The sequence below is a fragment of the Cyclopterus lumpus genome, chromosome 6 (genome assembly GCF_009769545.1).
Source record: "Cyclopterus lumpus isolate fCycLum1 chromosome 6, fCycLum1.pri, whole genome shotgun sequence".
Taxonomy (NCBI): Eukaryota; Metazoa; Chordata; class Actinopteri; order Perciformes; family Cyclopteridae; genus Cyclopterus; species Cyclopterus lumpus.
The window spans coordinates 9,184,891-9,206,545 of NC_046971.1; the positions used below are offsets into that span (position 1 = coordinate 9,184,891).

Sequence of the window (21,655 nt, forward strand, 5' to 3'; positions counted from 1 at the left end):
GGGCTGACTCTGCGTCTATACCTCCAGTGCCCCTCCCTCTCTGACATGCCAGCATCACTATATCAAAAAACAGAGAATACATTCACGTTGAATTCATTCAAATTAGGGTCGTCGTCGTATTTTGTGTTAATGATTATTATGGTGCATTCATTTGTAAGTGCATGCCCATAATGTGTCCGTTAGGGCGACCCCATCCAGAGAAGTAACACAACACGCTCGTCAGTCTGTTGCTATTTGTATTTGGGCTTGTCTTTACATTCGAGGGGTGAATAATACATCTCTCTTTTCGCTCTGAGGTCTTTATTGTGTCTTCATTGTTCCAAGGGCATCCGTGAGCGACGCGGTGCGGCAGCGATGTGCGCGTCTGACGGCTAGACGGAGCCAGAGGGAAGGAGCACGTCTCTGTTTCTGCCAGTCGACGAGTTTCCAGAGTTGTCGGTCGCGTTGAGGGTTCACGCGCTCTTCTGTAGCTCCTCTCGGTTCACCGCCTGGCTTTAGGATGCGACGTCACGAGCTGCTCGCGCCTGACAGATGTTGCTGCGCTGCAGTTGCACGGGCATAGGTTTTCTTCGCTTGCTCTCTCGCTGTGGTTTTTCTCTTCTTCTTCTTCTTTTTTTTGGAGCTGGGGGGCGATGATTCTGCAAAACGGTTCGTGCGATAGATGCTAAGTCCTCGCTCCGCGCTCGGACAGATCGCAACACTCATTTAGTCTTCGGGATTACATAAAATGATACCTGGATCTGCCGCATCAATGCTACCGTCTGCAGAAGCTGCGAAATTGTACCAGACCAATTACGTCCGCAACTCCAGCGTCATCGGACTTTTATGGGCCATCTTCACGATCCTGTTCGGTATTGTAAACGTGATCATCTTCTCTCAGCCCTACTGGATCGGGGATGGCGTGGACACGCCGCAGGCCGGCTACTTCGGCCTTTTCCACTTTTGCGTCGGAGACGGCATCGCCAGAGAACTGGCCTGCGAGGGTACCTTCACTGAGTTCGCCGACATCCCCTCCACCGCGTTCAAGGCCGCCTCCTTCTTAATCGGAATGTCCATGATGCTGATTGTCTCCTGCATCGGCTGCTTCAGTCTCTTCTTCCTCCTCAGCACCTCCACCGTGTACAAGATCTGCGGCTGGATGCAAGCGGCATCAGGTATAGTGATACAGGGGCTGGAAGGGGAGCTGGAAAAGAGGATTTCTATATTGTCCCCCGTATTCACAACATGTAGGGAGTGCACGGGTATGACAGCATTGCACCGTTATTTCCCCAGCAACAGCAAACAGTTACAAGCTAATATTATCTCAAATTAATTGTTGGGCCCAAGAGACACTATATCTGAAGTGTGTAAAGAGCCTATTTTCTTTCTGATAAGGTTCCTGGCAGGATACGTGTTGGGAAGCCTTGAACTGGTTGATTGATCAGTTGATTAGATGAATGAATTGTCAGTGGGTGCAGCCAAAGAGAGAAGATAAGCAGATCTCTGCTGGAGCTGTCAGCCAACACTGCTGAACAGACAGTGCTGTCCGTGGTGCTGAAGTGGTGCTGAGGACATTGGAGCATTAACACATATTACTGATATAAATCAACCATCTGCAACTGAAAACATTGATAATTGTTCACTTTTGAGAGTGATAGCAGGTTCCATTTAGGCCAATTAGGCTGGATACTGGCTGTTACTGTATTAGATCAGTATACACTAACCAATCACACTGATATTGGATTGATACTCGGTACACTGAGTTAAGGTATGGGATTCGGTATCGCGAGAAAAAAAAAGTTGGATGGGTGCGTTTCTTGTTCCAGTCCTGTGTTTTACATTTGGGGTAGTGGCATCTTGATGTTTATTTATCACCATGTTTCTTTGTTTGTCATCATAACTCTTTCTCCTAATACAGCACCACAACATAAGTGCACAGATAAAACCTCTGAAAAGTGCACATCTATTTTCATTCTTGGTTAAAAATGATGTTCCAGGATATCTGGATGATATAACGCAACATTTTCAAATGTAACTTCTTTTTGCGTGAGCACATCATATATGCGCTTAATGAACGATTAGGCTGGTTGTATAGCACCTCAGAGGTATAGCTACAATACAGCCAAATATAAACTCTGAACAGTTTCCGTCTATCTGCTGCCAGCAGGTGTGTTTGTGTGGTAGAGTTAGGGGTGTTGAAATGCTGTCAAGGTCAGGGGTTCAGCATGTTGTCAGTGTAACTGTGAGCTGATGTCATCCAGTGTGAGCGGAGACCTCCAACATCTGAAAGGAGTCCAAACATTGCCAAACATCGCGTCTGCTCAGCTGAATAGTGGTCGAAGCGATCGTCTTCCTGTTCGCCACAAACACAAATGAGGAAGGATCATTTGGACCGGCTCCAGCCCAGTGTTGAGCTGAATTAATGCAATAAGCAGGTTTAATGAGGAGACCGCCAGGCGTTGTGCTTCTGTAGCTAAGAGATGAAAGAGAAAGCCAAGAGGAGAGACCCTGACCACAGCAAGCTGGCGGCGGGATGCTTAATGAGGGAGCCATGGCTGCTTAGCACTGTCAAACCTTATTATGCTTAGCTAAAGGTAAACTCACGCTGCCTTCACTGTGGAGGACAGGTGGCCCACTGGCATCTGTAATGGACCCCTTACTGACACCTGATGTTTTGATAAGGAGCTACAAATGTTCAATATTATAGTGATTGACAGGCCAAAATTGTGTGTGTGCGCGCAAGAGAAACGGAATGAGAAACCACTGTCTTTATTTCTGTATTGCTCTCTTTACTTAGCAACACAACGATATGACACATGCCAATAAACACCAATGTTGTATTTTCATCGAAAGGCTACATTTCTTTCCATATATTGTTCTTTTCTTGTCTTCATTGAACAACTATATGGTATGAAAAAGCAGAAGCGACACCATGCTTCACTGAGTAAAGTGCTTTTCAGATACACTAACTCAATACGTCATATCTGTTGGTCACATATAAGGATGCACCGATCTGACTTTTTCAGTCCCGATACAGGGCTTTGTGTTTCTGCCAATACCGAGTACCGATTTGTTTAATAATTAATAATTAATAAGATGTATCTCACTATGTGAGATTATTCTTTTATGTGTAAGGAAACAGGCTTGACTTTAATATATCTTTACAAATTTTGTAAAACAAAATGTAACAAATAAATACATAGATATAAATTAACAAAATTATTATGATTGATTGTTGTTATTAAATAATCAATTGCACACCAGCAACTTGGTAAAGAATCTAAAGTGTAAACCGTTTTCAATGTTGCAACAAAATAGTAAAAACAGGAAATGCAAATTCCAGTATGTATTGTATATCGTATATATAAACATAGAATTGAATTGGAATAGATCCAGCTATTTAAAGTATAGGATTGACCCAATATCCGATATTGGTATTTGTACATGCCTTGCCAAAATATGCGTAATGTAAGTGATGCCATTTTTGCACCTGCTTTCACAAATCTCCGTGGGCCGAGGGCAGAAGGTTGTGTATGAACACTTAACAACATATAACAAATTCACACCATTACAGAGAGCTCGTCTCCACTGAATCAGCCTGTGAGAGCACGTGGAGCCATCTCCAGGAAAATGTTTTCTATGAAGCTCAGGTAAAAAGAAATGCTGAATGTTTAATGAGAAAGCTTACCACCAGAAAACATTTTGAACTCTTGAAACGTCTACCACAACCAAAGAAAGCTGAGTGCAAAAAAAGCTCCTGTGTCCATGCTGCCCGGGATGTACTTGTAGCTGCTTTGACTTCACACAAGCTATTTCCATCTGTGCATCTGCTCAAGTCCATGACATGCAGATGTAAGCATGTTTTTTTCCCACTGAGCCGAGCTCAGCAAGGTGCACACGCTTCTTTACCGTATCTCTTTCTGGTACTTCCACAGAATTTCAATCTTCTGTGCATCTCATCTCCTGCTCATTTTGACCTTGACGTATTTCCAACCCCACTCTCTTTTCATACATTTTATTTCCCTCAACTCTCCTCTCTTCCCCTTCTTTTCTCTTAATGACCGTGTTCCAGTGAGTATAGTTTGCGCTGTCCATTTGTCTCTCCATCCTTTCTATTGTGTAGCTGCAGTCTTTCAGGGGTCTGCAAGTAAATTAACTAAGAAGACTGAGGTCAAAGCTAATTACTTCTCAGTGTTATACCCCGTCTGCCAGCCTTTTCTATATGTGTCGGATTCTGTTCCTTCTCAAAATCATATGAGTCATACCTGTGAATAAGCTAGATGTTGGCTTGTAAAGTCAGAACAAATGTTCAGACTGAGGGAAAGATATAAGGTGACTTTTAACTGCCTGGATTTACTTTACTTTATTTTTTCACTCTTTTTGTTGTGTCTGTTCTGTCACTGTAGGCTTTGTAGGCAGTGTAGGGAAGAAAATACTCTTAATTAATTAAGTAATTAATTCGGAAAAATCCTCTGCTTCTTTGTCTGATATCTTAGACATGCCTTATTATATATTTAAACGGAAACATCTGTCTGATGAACCATCCTTGGCAAGTCTATTTCTGATGACCCTTTGATGCAAAACTGGCTGTAGTTTTTCTGATGCCACATTACTTACACTTATGTGATATATTTTATGGAGTGACGGTTTAATGCTATGAAGCATTTGATTGTACAATCATAAGATTCATTAATTTGGTCAATTGCATTTTTGTCCTAAGGGGATGTCTTTAAATAATGCGTTGTTGTCCAATAAACAATTTGAAACCAAAAAATGTATTTACTTTACTCAACATAAGTTACAAAAGACAAATCCTTCACAATTGAGAAGCTGTAGTTTGAGATTATTTGTGCTTTTTCATCAATTAGTAAAAACTGTGTTTTTTTGTCAATCAGCTAATTAATTGACTAATTGTTTTAGCTAAATAGCTAAACCATATTATAAGATATAACTTAGTTAGGCCAGTAATCACTTGTCTGACCTTACTACTGACCTTGGACAAATCTTGTGAATTGAGCTTCTAGGCCGCTCTCAGTCAACTGCATGTGTACGATAAGAAAGGCACTTGTGGCTGTCCGTCTCTTTGTAAAGTAAAGCCAGAAAATAGGGCCTTCAGTTAAAATTGCCGTGAGATAAAGGTGGATGAAGATCAAACAATAGGGATCAACACAACAAAACCTTCAACCTGTATGACCTGACACTGGTGAGGAGAGTCAGTGGAGAGATAACGGGAAAAACAGAGATGACAACACAGAGAAAAAGAACTGTGAGATAACATAGAGTAAGACGTCTGAGGTCTGGAGAGTGCAGATCAGATAAAAGAGCTCAGAGGAAACACACTGATCCTTTGGGTCATCTCCTTCTTTCTCTCTGCGTGTTGCTTTGCTTCCTGTGTGTGCAAGCTTCACATAACAACGTTTAGCTTTTTCAGGAGACATAGTAGATAATAGATGACCATCAGTGCACAGGGCTAAATTCACTTTGTTTTGACAACATGCATTTTTGTTGTATTACAACTTCCTCAACTTTATGCTACAGCAAAGATTAGCATATACATTAAACACATTTCTAATAAAATGCATACAAATGGTCTATAATTGCTACAATCCCAAAGTAGTAAACAAATAAAATGTTTTTTCAAAGTTATGCACAATAGGGGATTTTTTTCATCTTCAAATTACTTTTTTGTCGTTCATCCTTGAATGAGCTTCTGCAACTTAACTGAATTGAGTTTACGCACTTAAACTCAATGTGACCGATCAACGCTGTACCTCATGTTTACTCCTAAAATGTAAGTTCATCACAAATAATGGTCAGACTTTACTCTTTGAGACCTACCAATTCCAGATTGCAACCCCCGATCTGATCATCAAATTAGCTGTGGCCGTTCAAATTAACTTCTTAAGTGTTCCCTGTACACTTTTCTGTCTGAGCGGTTGTCTGTCTTTTATCCCGTCTCACCTATTCCGCGGTTTCATTTACAATCACAACACGAAGAACAATTAATCATGCTTCCTTTCCTCGCGTCCGCACAGGTAATCTGTTTTCAAATCACCTGCATCAACAGCCTTCTACTCCTGCGTTTTTGTAATTAGAAAAACATACAGCCTGTTGAACCATCTAATTATAGCCAGCGGGAGGCATCGGGGAACCATCACCCATGCAGCTCACAGCTTCCAGGATGGATGATGGATATCTACACACACACACACACACACACACACACACAGGCGCGCCATCATACGTATTGCACTCACACAAGCTAATTTACATGCATGTACTGTCCATGGATGCCTTTCCAGTGATTACATACCATGGCTTTTCAACACAGCAAGAGATTCTGCTGGATGGCAATATGCTGCTGTTTTAATGCAGAACAAGCCTGAGATGAGTCCACACTTTGTGAGTTTCGTAGTAGCGCTGTGGAATACAAACTCTAAATGCATGCCAGACGACCCATCACCATGACTCCCCCGTGTTTTGTGTCCCTGTAGCCCTGCGAGGTGTGTACTATAGATTTGAGTTAATCCTTGGGATCTCAGAAGTGGCCTGGCTCGGGCCAGAGCTCCGGCTGGGAAAACGGTTGATTTATTCTACAGGGGGGAGAGGGGAGATGGGAAGGCAAGGACACAGTGACCCACTGGCAGTATTGCTACTTTTACTTGAATAATGTCAATACTTCTTCTACCACTGCATATACAACACAAGTACAAGTAATACATTAATTGAATCACATCCATGAATCATTATGTTCGAAAGTGGTGTCTAGAGGGAGCATTTAAGAAATATAGTTTCTTTTCTTAATTTTTTTCTTAATTTAGTATTTTTATACATTTTCACTGCAAATGTTGCTACATCATTGGTCCTCTGCCGCAGCCTTGCAGTCTGTCCTGAGAGCAGCCCAAGCCGCGGCTGTTTGCCTCCATCGTCCCTAACCCGGTGGCCAAGCCAGTATTTCCATATATAATTCAAAGGTCTCTTTTGATCTCCATCGCCTTGCCAATCTGTATCCTCTACGGAGGTACAGGCTGCATCTGGACCTGTTACATAAGCCCTCCACCCCAGCCTGCTCACTGCGCTTTACGTTCCACTCCTCCCTCAAATCCTCTCTCTCCCCCTTCCTCCGCCCGCTACCTTTGCATATCCACCTCTGCTTGAAACCTGAAGTGCTACATTTATCAAAGAAGCACCTGTCTCACTCTTGTGTCAGCCTTATATCACTTGAGTGTAGTCACTCGATAATTTCAGAGCGCACCGTGTCTCTCCTCCTCTATGTCCCGCTTCTCTCAGAGGCATTTGTAGCTCCTTCTCCTTTCTAACACCAACTTCAATCAATCACGCTGTCTGAATATACACCATTTGGCCAAAGTAAAAAAAGAAAGAAACTAAGCTTCTATTGTAAAGATAACAAGTCACGAACGATGAGAGCGATGGATGACATGGCCAGACAGACAGATGGCATTAGAGCTGTATCCTAGCAACCACTTTTCACATTACTAGCTGAGACTCTTTTTTTTTTTTAAACCTGCACATTTTAATGAATCACCCTCTCCTATTAGGTATTCTCTTTTTTGGATCAGGCCATTTGTTCTGAAGAAAATTGTATTTCTAAATATTTCCTTTTTTTCCCTTATTGTGAAAGTCAAAGTGCTTCAGGTACGCTAAGATATGCAAAATGTGCATCCGGGAAGATTATCTGAAGCATGGCGAGATAGTTTTAAAGTTTTTCCGAGATGATTTGATGAAATAAGCCTTGTATTGCTCCTTCTAATCCTTTAAACTGAATTGATAGGTTATCTGTGGGCATTATGTGCTCGTTGTGCAGAAAATGGCTGAAGATGTTGACAGCGAGGGATGCAAAAGATGCCTGGAAGATTCTTGCTTCCCTCCAGCTGACAACAACCAAAATAGATTTGGACTGTGCACAGCTCATCTCAAGAAGCATTATCCTCATCTTCCAGGGGAGATAGTTGGAGTCAGTTTTAAAATCTTGCTCCACTTTCCACCATATTGCTGACACTTACAAAATATATTTTTCAGAGAACTGTCTTAAGTTTGTGTCCTGCCAGCTGTCTAAACAAATGTTTATCTTCGGTCTATGCTATGAAACTAACTCCTATACATTTCTCATTATTTTAATTTTCACATAAATTGACATGTGTTCCAACCCTAACAAAGTGACACAAGAGACCGTTTTTATAGCACACATTTACAACCCTTTCTTTTCTTCTCTTACAACCCCATCAACTTGCGAGAAGCAGACCTCAGTGGTGACACATTTTCACACTTCATTGAGTTCCACTATACAAATACTACACTCCTAATTGCCCCATTTATCATGATGCAATTATAGTATATCACTGTCATTGTCTTTGGCTGTCTTCCTTTGGTACTTATCGACTCGACTTTGGAGCCTGTGTGAAGAAGAGGAGGCTGATGCCGCCCACACATCATTAGAGTCTGGACTGGCCAAAGATTAATCAGTCTCATTTCACACAATCTCATTTAACTACATACATCTCACAGAAGTAGCTCTCTAGGTGAAGCAGGAAACTTATTTTCCTTATTGAGGCTCAAAAGAACAGGCTCCCTTGGTAGCAGAGAACGATGAAAAGAATGCAGTCACTCCTAAATTGATTGAAAAGTAATTTGTTATATTCGGACAGTAGGCAAAAACCTATAAGTTTGATATGAAAATGTGATACTTCCAACTAAGTACAACTGGTGATTTTCACTTCAGATAATTAAGGAAAAACAAAAACAAAACAAGATTTTACTTCAATGTAGAACGTTTTTTTGCCTGCACATGGTCAAAAATACCAAGAAAATAGAGTTACAAATATGAACACACATCCTGCAGCTCTGTAGGAGATAATCCTCAACAGACACTGTTTACAGATGAAGAAAAGGATGCTGCTTCTTCCTCGACAAACTACATGCTGGTTTCTTTAGGTCATTTTGTATGCTTCAGCTTGAAAAAAACGTATACTTGTTGGTGCATTCAAACCGTTAAAACATGCAGAACCAACCTTGTGGCCATTAAAACTTGAGGCTCCCATCTCCTGTGTGGTGTTTGGGCTGCTGGTCTGCAGTCTCAGCAGCGTGAGTCATCCAAACATCCAGCCAGGCTGTCACACTGTGCTTCAGCACTTGTGCCTCAGCACTTGTGCCTCAGCACTTGTGCCTCAGCACTTGTGCCTCAGCACTTGTGCCTCAGCACTTGTGCCTCAGCACTTGTGCCTCAGCACTTGTGCCTCAGCACTTGTGCCTCAGCACTTGTGCCTCAGCACTTGTGCCTCAGCACTTGTGCCTCAGCACTTGTGCCTCAGCACTTGTGCCTCAGCACTTGTGCCTCAGCACTTGTGCCTCAGCACTTGTGCCTCAGCACTTGTGCCTCAGCACTTGTGCCTCAGCACTGGCAGGAGTCTCAATCTGCCTGGAGATCAATGCTGGTAAGAGCAACGCAGACAACAGGCCCAAATGTCTTTAGGGGTCGCAGATTACATTACCGGTACTAACTAATGAAGAACAATCACAGGCTGTTATTTTGTTCTGTTTGGATGTGAGTAATCAGAATGTCTGTTTGTGTCTTATAAAATATAGATAATAGACTGCACAAAGAAGCCTTTGAACTGAACTTTGCCCACATTCAGGTCACTATTTCCCCTGTGGGAGTGTAACATGAACTATTTAATGAAAGCAAACGTATGCATATTCATGGATAAAACCCCAATGGGATAAACACATGAAGATGTCCTGAGAATGCCTGGGCCGATTTTCTTTTTTAAGCCGACTTTTTAGTTTTGACCTTAAATGCTACTTAACCGGCCGTGGGCTCATTCGCCAGAGAGGCTGACATTCAGTAAGCACCGATATTTGTCACTACGTGAGGTGACAAATGATGCTTAGCACTTGAGTCACTGTGTGTATTGTACTCAGAGGGGCGTGTTTACCAGTGTATCTGTGCATGTGTGCGCATCTAAGACCTTGATCCATATGTAATGTGAGATCAGTTTGGGATGTGTGTATGCATAATTCAGTTTGCCACAGCTAGAGAGGAGAAAATGCAATCTACAAAGGACTGTGAGAGTTAAAATAAAATGCAAATCCCTTTTCATGGCTGCTTAGATGCACTGCAGATGTGTAAGTGATGGAAAGTGTGTTTCCATCTACCACCCAGTGCAATCGATGACATGCTGAATTGTTAACAACACACTCAGCAGAATTGCAACTGTATTGATTATTGTTATTGTAAAACATGAGCTGCAATGGAGATAGATTAAACCCATGTCTTTCGAATGCAGTGTAGCGTATTTGCGATTCATTTCTCTTTGTCTGCAAAGAAGATATGCAAATCCAGTCAAGCTGCTGCTCTGGAGGTCACATTGGACCTCCAGTCATGCACCTATACTTGCAAATGACACACAGAGATTATCGGAGGCAATGGGATTCTGTCGGCATCGATGGGATTTGATTGTCTCTTTGGGAAAAAGGAGCAAATGAGGCTTCTGACGGATCTGCTGCCATCGCACCGTTCTGTACTATCTGCCGGTCTGCTATCAGACCCTCCCTGCCGAATCTGCCCTACCTACAGTCACTTACAAAAGAGGCTGTTAGCCAACAAGCATTTCTCAGTCCAGGTTTCCACTGACATGGTCCCAGTGTTCCAATCGAGAGAAAGAGACGAACGCAGAGACGCGTGTGGCAAAGAGAAACACTCAGAAAATGCCGAGGGGCTCCAGCATATGATAGCCTGTGCCCATGACGTTAGCTTGGTGCTGGGTACTTGCTGGTGGGCACACACAGGGCTGGAGCATGACACCCTACACAGTTAATATCTCGTCTCGTCTCCGAGCTGTCAGGTGTGCTGCTATTTCTGTTGGCAGGATGATTTTGGAGCACGCCATTTATTACTGCAGCATGAAGTGTTGCTCCTCTGCAGTATAAGTAAAGCCACTCAGATGCCAACAGATAATGAGAAAAGGTTTTCTTGGGAATACTTTACAACATCTAATATTTGTTTTTAACACACCGTAAGCTGTGTGTAGCTGTAAGCACCTTTACGGTTATTTTAAGTGTTTATTATTGTAGTATTTGTTGGCCATTATAAGTAATTATGCTACTTATAATATATACACAATAGTATGAATAGTTTTCTGAATTTGTTCTCTAATTTATTTATTTGACATTTTGCATCTCTGTTGATTTGTCTCCTTTCACTCTACAGTAGTATATCCCTACTGGTATTTGAATTAATGCACCAGAGGACATTTTATTTAATATCTCCATGCTATTCATGTATTCAGAATTCCCATATGCAGAAGAGAATGTTTAAACACATAGAAATGACATGCTGCTTTGCCTATACGATAGGATGTTACATGAAAGGTTTTTTGATTCCCTCTGTAAGTGTGAAAACTTCATGTCAACCATTCTTCCTTCCTTTTTATTAACATGCGTGTATGCTGTAAGGTGCTATAGTTTTGAATTTTGAATATGCTCCTCATTATGTAAGTGGATGCTGCTGCGAGCCTGCTAGGTGGCGTTGTGTGGTTATGGATTAGTTGATCTAGATAGACAGAAGCGCCATATCCCGGCCTGTGCATCCCTCAGAGATGTTTGTCTGCAGAAACAGGCGTCGATGATGTACAGCATTAATGACTGTGACCGTTTTTTTTTAGACTCTTGTATCTCTTGTTCTCCTTTGGTCTTCGTCCCCTGATGCTATCAGCATTTGTCAGTACACAACTCTCTTTCTCTGTCACCTTCATACCCCTGCGCGCCCCTTCTCTCTCTCCTCCTGAGTTTCAATGTAATATTCATGATGGCGTTGAACCGAGCCAAATGCGTGCATGAGATACCCAGAAGGATCTGGAAAAGCTATACCTTTGTAGTAAAAGCATCATGGAGGAGCGAGAAAATAAATGTGTATTCACTCACAAAATATCAAATGGCATTTGGTCTGCCATGGCACTCTCTCTGTTAAGTGAACACTGTTACATAAAACCCCATGATGTGCTTAGCATGTATCTCATTCGTCCAAGTGAAAATACTTATCTGTATCAACGCACCACTATTTATGATTGCCCATTCATCAAATTTCCACTGGAGGACAGCTTCCCCCTTAGGTCACCTGATGACATGACAGATGTTCAGCTTTTCAGAACCATACCAGGGTGGACAGCTCCCTATCAAAGAGCTATTAAGTCTTTGTATTTTGCTTTCTCCAGCCTACAAATTAAGCCCTCTTCACCCAGCCAAGACTCAACATGTTATGGTCCTCACTGCTGTGAATACAAGCCTTTTGTTTTGACTTATGGATCTACAACCCTGTACATTATGCGTTCAGTTAGCGAGGAACTGGTGCACGTAGCGGAGCATTGAGCAGCAAAGGAGACATACCTGTATTTCCCTCAGGAGCTAGTTGAGAACAAAAACAGAGCTAAAACTGAGGGAATATTGAACTTACATTCAGGAAGAAGACAGAAATATGACTACAAATTAATGTTAATGTTAACGCTGAATGTGTAAATAATTAGGAACAACATAAAAATGCTCCGCAGATTTAATTTTGCAGCTCTATTCATTCTGTTCAAACCTGGCATTTTGCCGCAGTTGCAGATAAAGATTAGGCTACATCAGTGTTTCCCTTATATTCATTCTGCGCACCGCTGCTGCAGAGTTATGAGTGCCGCTGTTAAAGTTAAACATGATCACTGATATCCTCACCGAGTGCACGGCTTAGCCACTCCACACACACACAAAACAGAGCAAAGGAGAGACAGGTGAAGTGAAGAGTAAGTAATCTGTGCTTGTTACAAACAGGCTCGGTAGTGAATAGTATTATACTGTTTGTAGATTTAGATTCCAGCAGTAGGTTTGTTTCTGACTCATGTGATCCAAACATTTACAATAACGATAGAATAACTAAGCGTTTTAAAGTGGAAAAGTCAACATTTGAAAATGTCTTTATAATTTGGAGCACACAACGGGAGGAACGCACAAAACATCGATGTTATATTCACAACTATTGTTTGCCGGCTCCAAGTGGCCAAAACAAAAGACGGAACACTTTTGACATGAAATTGAACAATATAATCCTAAAACCAAAACTTAAAGCTCGAACAAAAGATTATTGAGCTAGCTCGCTACTATTTTTTTTTGCTAGCAGCAATGGTGGACTTTAAAAACGTTTAGTCATCTGACGTTGAGCACAGCTATTGTTAAAGTTTTAACTGTTAACTGAATAAACCAGACAATGAGGAAGAACATTTCCCCTGGAATGCACTGTTTACTCGATGTATTCTGGTTTGCCCTGAGTCACATTACAGAGAAGATTAAAAGGTGATATGGTTCAACAACACTGGCACATTTGTGTAAAATGTGTTGTCAAATCAGGACCTTGCCTGTAGACACTGTCAACCACAGTCTATGTCAGTGGAGACCTGTCAGGCACAGATGTGTGTTTCATGGGCTGCAGGTGGAAGTGGACCTGTTCGCTATCACTGGTCACAATGTACGTCAAAACCTCAGTGACACTCACACAGGAGCGGAGTCATGTGCTGGCCTCTCGAGGACGTTTGACAGACTGTGGCGCTGTACGGCCTTTCAGAACCTGTCAACGGCCAAGTGAAGCCTTTCTTGAGTGAAAAGGGTCCGCCGTTTGACTCAATGGAGACCCTCGTCTTTCAGGAAACCAGGGCTGTCGTTCAATTAATTCATGTTTCTGTGACAGTCTGTGACAATGCTTTCTGTTTCTTAATCCCATGTTGTTTGCTCTCATAGCGAGTTAAAAGAACGTGTTCTGTACCAAATGGCACAGAATGATGCACTTGAGTACCAATCAATATTGTGTTTTGTGGTACTGTATCGATACTGAATTTGATTTTCGATTAGCTATAGAGATGAAGGCTTCTGTAATATGGGGAATACAATGCAGCCTCATCTCCATACGATCGGAACATTTGATTTCAACAATTTCTCACAGTATCGCAAAGTATGGCGATATATTGAATCCTAATCCCTGTTTTATATTACGTATCGTATCCCCAGATTCTTGCCAATACACAGCCCTAGTAGAAATGCTTGAAATAGAATATTTCACTGCAGTACTCTTCCATCTGCCCATCTGAGCCTGAATAAGTCCTTGCTTTCTGAACCTCTGTGTGTATCTGAATTTGTTATCACAGTTAGAGCCATGGGGGGAAGGTAGAGGAGCAGGCGAGGGGATACTCTGCTCTGTTAGGTATGCAGTTTATCTGATTCTGCAGCGTGTATTTCGCTGTAATTTCCCTCTTACTTACTTTCTCTCACTGAAAGGTCTCTCAACGCCCCCTGATGTCTTTCGGGCACTATTAAAGACTGCAGCGTTACTGTATTGTAGCAAACTGCAGTGTGTGGGAGTATATTGTGCGGTTTCTTTGGTTGTAAGTCTGTGCAGAAAGAAGATAAAAATGAGGTCAATAATAAGCAAGTTAAATATACATAGTATGCCAATAAGAGCAACATGCATGTCCTTAAAAATTCAGAATACATGATTAGCAGACTAGAATAAAGTACACAAGCCAACATCCAGTATACAAACAAGCAGCATTAAGGGAGAAAACATTGCAAGCAAGTGATTGGGGGGATAAATAAGTGGGAAGTGTTGCTCTATTAATAATGTGCAATGCACTGGGGATAATTGTGCAGTCAGCTTCTTTTTCCAGGTCATCTTCTGTTCTGCTGCAACATCACCTCAAAGGAGAACCTAATCCAAATTGAAGATGAGAGAGATTTTACCCCTTGGGCAAAAACTGAGAAGGAGGAAGGCTTAGTTGAAAATCTAAGGAGTAAAATAAAAGGCTGCAAGAGCTTTCGTGGGCTTTCATTTATTTTGTTCTTGCGCTATTCTGCCGCAGCATCACCTCAGAGAAGAATCTCTTTTAAACTAAAATATGAGAGAGACCCACATTGCAGATGAGAGGGATTTTGCCCTTTGGGCAAATACTGAGAATGAGGAGCAGCGAGTTAAATCTAATATTACCACTATTCATAATCCAAGAAGTGGAGAGACATCCGTGAAATTTTGTAAGAAAACAAATAGTATAGTGAACGTGAGTAAATCCCAGGCAGTTTTACAGGACATTTCATATTATAAGAACAGCTCTAATACTCTCTTGTTGCCTTTTGTGTCTGACTGTTGCTGCGGCTGTTTACTGCTGTTTTTACGGCTCTTGCACTCATTGTATCTAGACACTTCCCACCGTTGGGAGGGGAGGAAAATCAATGTGATAACTGCAATAGAGACACAGCAAAATCACCAGGGAGGAGAATATTCGGGCATATTCTTCTCCTTTATTTCTCATTCCCCCACAAAATCTCATTATCCTTGATTATCCATTTATTACACTGCACTTTCTTTCATCCACTTTTCCTCCTAATGTTGCCAGCTCTCTTGTCAGTCCTTAACAATTTCTTCCCCTCTATGCCTCACATTAGGTGTCTGTCTGGTGCTGGGTTGCATGATCTATCCTGATGGCTGGGACAGTGACGCGGTGCGGCGGATGTGCGGAGAGCAGACAGACAAGTACAGCCTGGGAGCCTGCTCAGTGCGTTGGGCCTACATCTTGGCTATTATGGGCATCCTGGACGCTCTCATCCTCTCCTTCCTGGCCTTTGTCCTGGGGAACCGGCAGGACGGACTCATGACAGAAGAGCTGCTGGCTGAGAGCAAGGGTGAGAATGTCCAATCTGATCAAATGTGATATGTTATTGATCTCCTCTGGGAAATTCACTCTTCGCCTGTGCACCGTGCTGGAAGTCAGAGCTGAGTTTCGAGTAGCACTCCAGGAGCATGTTGGGATTCACTGGAAAGGATTTATTTTGGGTGCAGGACAGCTTCTTCAATCATTAGGATACCTTTCTCAAACAATCTATATTTCTATTTTTTCAGTTAATTAAGTGCAATTATAAATATTTCACCACAATTATCACGCACACAGTAAATGCATCTAGAACTGGAAAGAGATTCCCCTGAATTTTCAATTGATTTACCCGTAGTGGGTTTTAAAACTCACTGAGTCACTGATGGATCTTTTTTTTGGGCTGAGTGGTTGCAGACAAATCCATCTAAAAGTGCACTCTCGTGGCAATTTGTGCAATAATGGGCTGGTAAATTTATACACTTATAATTGAGGATACTTTAAAGCTTGCTTTAATAATCGACTACATTTATCACAAAATACAACTTTCCACCAGACTGAAAATAGAAAGTGCTCACATATGTTTGACTGGCAAACTCTGCGCTCTTTTGTTTATTGGATCTGAAAGTAAAGTTTTGATGTAATGAGCTTTTGATAGAGCCTCTATGGAAACAAACTAATTTCAGGAGGATATAAATTAATTTCAACAGAACCAAGAGAACTGCATGAGTCAGCTTTTATATAACGGGTTTATTGTAAAAAGAAGAAACAAATAACGTCAGACCAGATCAGCAGACCATGAGCACTCATTTTAAGCCCTTAACAAGCAGCTGCATTTTGTCCACAGACCTAAAAAAGGCATAGATCAAATAAAATAATCCATTTTGACTACAGACATGACATGCTCTCTTCTAAAAAAGAAGTGAGTAACATTTTCCACTTATTTTACTGTTCCATTTTGGAACGGCATGTGTTGGTGCTGAAAAATAAAATATAAAATATATTAAATGGTTTATTCCGATAAGAGATCAGTGTTACGGGGCATTTTGGCTTTCAAGCAACGTATAATAAGTAAAGGTTGAGTGATGATTCAACCAAATGCCATCACAAATAAGGTAAAAAAAACTGCCTTCCTATTTATTTTTTTTGCCTGTGAAGGGGTTTAACAACCTTAAAATTATATTTTGAATATTATTTCTAACCATAACTATCTTGCAAGTCACATCTTGGCTCCTGACTGCACAATGATCCAAGGTCTGTGCGAGACTCCCGATAACCATCACGCTTCACTTTCCCACCAAAGGTCTTCCCTACACTCAGGGGACGTGATGATTTAATCATGGCGATGGCCTGACCTATACACTGGTGACCATGCATATGTAATGTCTGCATTACTATCACATGTGAAGTACTGGGAAGGGGCCGGGGTCCAGGTATGTCTCCCAGTGGGAAATGGGAGTAGTTTGTCTGTGCACTAGTTCATAAAGGAACCAGACAGGCATGACCAACCAACAACCCATTACACAAAAGTATGGAGAAAGAATGAAAATAAAGGAGCGAAAAGGAGAAAAAAGCTTTGAATGCCACTTTCTTATTATGATTGTAAACATGTAACATCACCACGGCGTTATGTTTGATCATCTCTGTACATGCAGCTGGAATATTCAGTCACATAGTCATATAAGCCGCAGATGAGATATGTGCAATTTTTATTTTCTCATCTCAAAGTACCTTTAAAGGACAAATATGAAATAGGGAGACAAGATGAACGATCTACAGACAAATGAATAGTATTATCAATAAACAGCTTCACTTTGTACTGATGTACCATTCCTTTAGTTTACGGCTCTGGAGAATCTACTATTTATGAATAAACCCCCCCCCCAGCTCAATAGTCTTATAGCAATCAGTTCATCCCTGATGCCATCTACTGGTGTGTGTGTGCAACATAAGCAGTCATAGTGCGGGATGCTTGCATTTGACTGTGAACATGGGAGTCTAATAATAGCATGACCTTGAGAACCTCAGTTTTATATTTGACCCAGTGTTTTTGTTTTTGCAGAGGCAGGCAACGCCTAACCAAATCTTTAGGTAAGTAGAGACAAAGCATAATCAACATCTTGAACTATGTACATGTCAATCAATGTATTGCATTATATAAGGCATCGTGCACACTGTGATCGCTTCTTAATATTTAATGATCATGTACAACACTGTAATGCAAATGCGTTTGCCTCCTGTAGAATTAGCTAGCAGTGGTGGAAGTGCTCAGATACTTTATTTAAGAAAAAGCAGCAAAACGACAGTGCAAAAAAACTCTGAATTCCAAATCTTAGTGAAGTAAAAGTACAGTATGAAATAATGAGAGTTAGAGTATCAAAAGTAAAAGCAGAATGGCCCCTGTCTGTGTCATATTTTATCATAATTGCTGATGAAGTTACTTTGTAAGAGGCATTTTGGTGTTGTAGGTGGTTGATGTTAAGATGATTGTAATAACTTTAGACTGTTGGTTTGCGTAATAAACAATGTCATATTACAGTGTATGAGCTTATCATACATTTAGTATGTAAAATCATAATCTATGAGTAGTGTATAACTGTTAAGAAAATGTAATGCAGCATAAAATGGAAATACTTAAGTATGGTACAACTACCGCAATATAAGTACTCATATCCTTTACTTAAGTAAAAGTACTAACACAGAAATATAAAAGTGCTCCATTATGAGTAAAAGTGCTCCATTTAAAAGTAAAAGTACATATTATTAGGGAAATGTACTCAAATGTACTATATCTGCAGAAAATTAGCCTTTGTGGCGGCTATATTATTACATTATTAGATTGTTAATAGTAGAAGTTTGAAGTAGCGTGATGTAAACTACAAGGACCTCCATATGCTGTATACTTGCATAAAGTTGCTTTCCACCACTGTCTTCAGGACTTACAAACACACCGTCTCTCCCTCTCTCTTTTTAAGGTTCCTGAATTTCTGTTTTCATGAAGTACGAGTCAACCCTCAACATCAGCTTGGAGGAGGGAGACCATCCAGGTCCGGGAAGGAGAGGAATACCGTGGAAACAGCCAGCCTGCCTTTCACATCTTCCTGCCAAAACCCCAGTGTAGCCTACCATCAAAGCCCATCCATTTTGCTTGCAGTCCCTAAATCAACCCCAGCATTTAGATGTGGCCCAATACACTTTTATCCCATTGTGTCGAAAGACCTAACCCTTGCACAACATTGAATAGATCAAGGCAGGGGCAGAGACTGTTAGTCCCTTGTGAAATGTATGGACTCTCCTCTACCTACCCGAGAAGGCACAGGGTTGACATTGTACACCTACAGTATACGAGCACAGACACAAACACACACACGCACGCGCCAACTCACTCATATGCACAAACACGACTCAACACACACGTACAGTACATTCAAACAAAACATTTACAAACTCTGTAATTACAAGTATTAAACTATGTTAACAATAGCTGTGTGTACCACCGTCAGAATGTGTGTCATGTTTTATTTGTGAAAAGAAGAAACTTCTCACTTTTAGATAATATCTGGTTGACGTAAATCTGTTGTGTTTCATATGTAAAGTTTGACAATGAAATGGAAGTTTTAGTTTCTATCTTTGCTCACCCCCCCCCTCCCCCCTCCACCTGTGTTCCTCTTCATTTACTAGAAGAAAAAAGATATTTAAGATATTTTATAAGAATATTATCATCCAAAAGAGAAATAAACTTCTATTATAAAGTATGTACAGTTAATATTAAAGATGTTTTAGGAATTTTAACTAAATCCATTCAATGCCCTGCTAGCTATCTTTGCACAGCGCTTCAGTTTGAGAAGAAATATAATATTTTATAGTCTGTGGCATCTACACTGTGATGGAGGCTATTTGGACTGTGTGCTGCAGGACTCGTAGCTACTGTGTGTGTGCTTCTGTGTGTGTGTGTGTGTGTGTGCGTGTGTGTGTGTGTGTGTGTGTGTGTGTGTGAGAGAGAGCAGGGAGGTCTGTGGGCATGTCTGAGTGAGTGTGACTGCATGCACATCTGTGAGTGTGATGTGTGCAATAGTTGGCCTAAAGAACCAATATGCCAGCCTGACACGCAACGGTCCTGCTGTTTAGCTAAATCTGTCTGTCTCCGTCTTTGTCTCCAGCTCTCTCGTTCTGTTTTTCTCTCTTTAACTTCCTTTTTTCGCTTTGTTTTGTTGGGACATACAGGGTAACATGATGGAGATGGAGTAGTATGTATAGTGACTGGTGTGCCTGAGGAGTGAACTCTGGTGGTAATGGATTAGTAAAGCCTGTCCCAGCGTCACCTGTGGATATGTTCCTGTGTAAATAGATATTCTATAGATACCAAACAATTATTAAATATTGAGGAGGTTTACTTAGAGCAATTAATGAGATTCCTTTAAGAATATATTAACACTTAATAAAGGTTTTCACTGTAACACGTGTTGTGTTTTTTTTGTTCGCTTGGACAAAAGTACATTTTGTTAAAGGGGCTCTACTGATGAAGATTATATTACTGAATATGGTTAGCACCACCCAGCCTGTCAAAACTGTTGCATAACGTCTTATCCACTACTTCTATTGAGTTGCATTATGGGATATGTGGGTTTTTGGAGTGACTATCTCAGCCTCTGCCTCTTACAAGTCACCTTTATGTAATGCATTGCTGGTGAACCCCTTTAAAAGTGCACAATATGGTCATTGGGTGGCACATTTATATAATTATAACTTTGGTCTGTTGTAATTTTGTATAGAAGGCAGCTGCAAAGGGACTTAATTAATAACTTCCTCTGTTTTAGAAGGTTCATTTAATGCAGGAAATAGAATAAGTTACAAACGGTCACAACATACAAAGTGCCTGCATATTTACCATAACTATGAATATTGATTTCAAAAGGACTACACAAACTATACTTTATGTGCTCCTCTAATATGCGACAGAGCACTTAATGTTCAACAGTCTGACATTTATTTTACATTTAAAATTGTGACATTGATATGAAGAGAAGAGTCTGCTACATTTAAAAGTAACCACATGTGTATCAATTGATTTCAATGTTACATTTACATGTACTGCTTATTTTAATGTCAACCTTTAATTTCCTTGATCACGTTCATAAGTGAGAGCACACCATTTAGATATAGCTGTCAGTTGGTAGGCCAAAACTCTCACCATGCACACAGTCTCTTTGAGAGATAAAACTTATTTGAGATTATGAAAGATTAACCTATTACGCACAAGACACAATAGCCTTTTTTATCCAAGTTACATGTCTAGAACACCATAAAGACAAGAATGTTACGGGTGGGGGGACATGAGGAAAATAAGAAACTGCCACATTAGGCGTAACAGCAACAAACCACTTTTGCAGCTCACAAGGCTTTTCTCATCGTGAATAGAAAAGAATTGCGAGAGGCTTAATACTCTGATTCTTAGCACTGAATAGGTTTCTGTCAAGACCGCTTTATATGGCTGACTGGTTGTGCGTGGTTCATGGTCCTCATGGGAGTGGTTTGGGCTATATAGGGGGTGAGATGAGGAATAAGTTACATTTTATGTTATTGTATTTCTTGGCAGTACAATGAGTGAGTGCATAAAATGTTTTGGCTTAAGATTCCATTGGCTGAATGTTTGTTATCAGCCATTTTATGGTAACACAGTTATACAGTTATTAAATGTAAAATAGGGTTTCTCAGGTCAAACTCAAAGCTTTGGTTTAGGAACAAGATTATGAAGATTCCAGAGCTCTTGAATTTTTGTGAAAAACAACTTTTATGTGAAGACACCAAGGGAGTTCATCACAGTGTCCTCATGCAACGCTGAAAGTAAACGTCCACCAATCACATCGCGAAACCTTTGACGGATAAAAAAGTGACTGCCTGGAGTGCACCATTGAAGTGATATAAGATATAGTTACTCCGTACTGAACTGTAATTAAGGGCAATTCAAGTACTTTACTTGAGTTACTTGAACT

The 21,655-nt window shown here is 40.9% G+C and overlaps 1 protein-coding gene across 1 annotated transcript; it reads left to right on the plus strand.

The window, feature by feature from the left end:
• The first annotated feature begins 242 nt into the window (after positions 1-242).
• On the plus strand, positions 243-20,118 carry LOC117732557 (LHFPL tetraspan subfamily member 3 protein-like). The gene is made up of 4 exons (XM_034535570.1): positions 243-1,154; positions 15,460-15,696; positions 17,725-17,753; positions 18,638-20,118. The coding sequence occupies exons 1-3, from the start codon at positions 728-730 to the stop codon at positions 17,739-17,741; spliced, it is 681 nt and encodes a 226-aa protein (XP_034391461.1). The 5' UTR covers positions 243-727; the 3' UTR covers positions 17,742-17,753; positions 18,638-20,118.
• Positions 20,119-21,655: the final 1,537 nt, after the last annotated feature.

Coding starts and splice junctions, on each gene's coding strand:
- LOC117732557 (XM_034535570.1), top strand. CDS start 728: ATGATACCTGGATCTGCCGCATCAATGCTACCGTCTGCAGAAGCTGCG. Junction 1,155..15,459: donor CTGGATGCAAGCGGCATCAG/GTATAGTGATAC, acceptor GCCTCACATTAG/GTGTCTGTCTGGTGCTGGGT.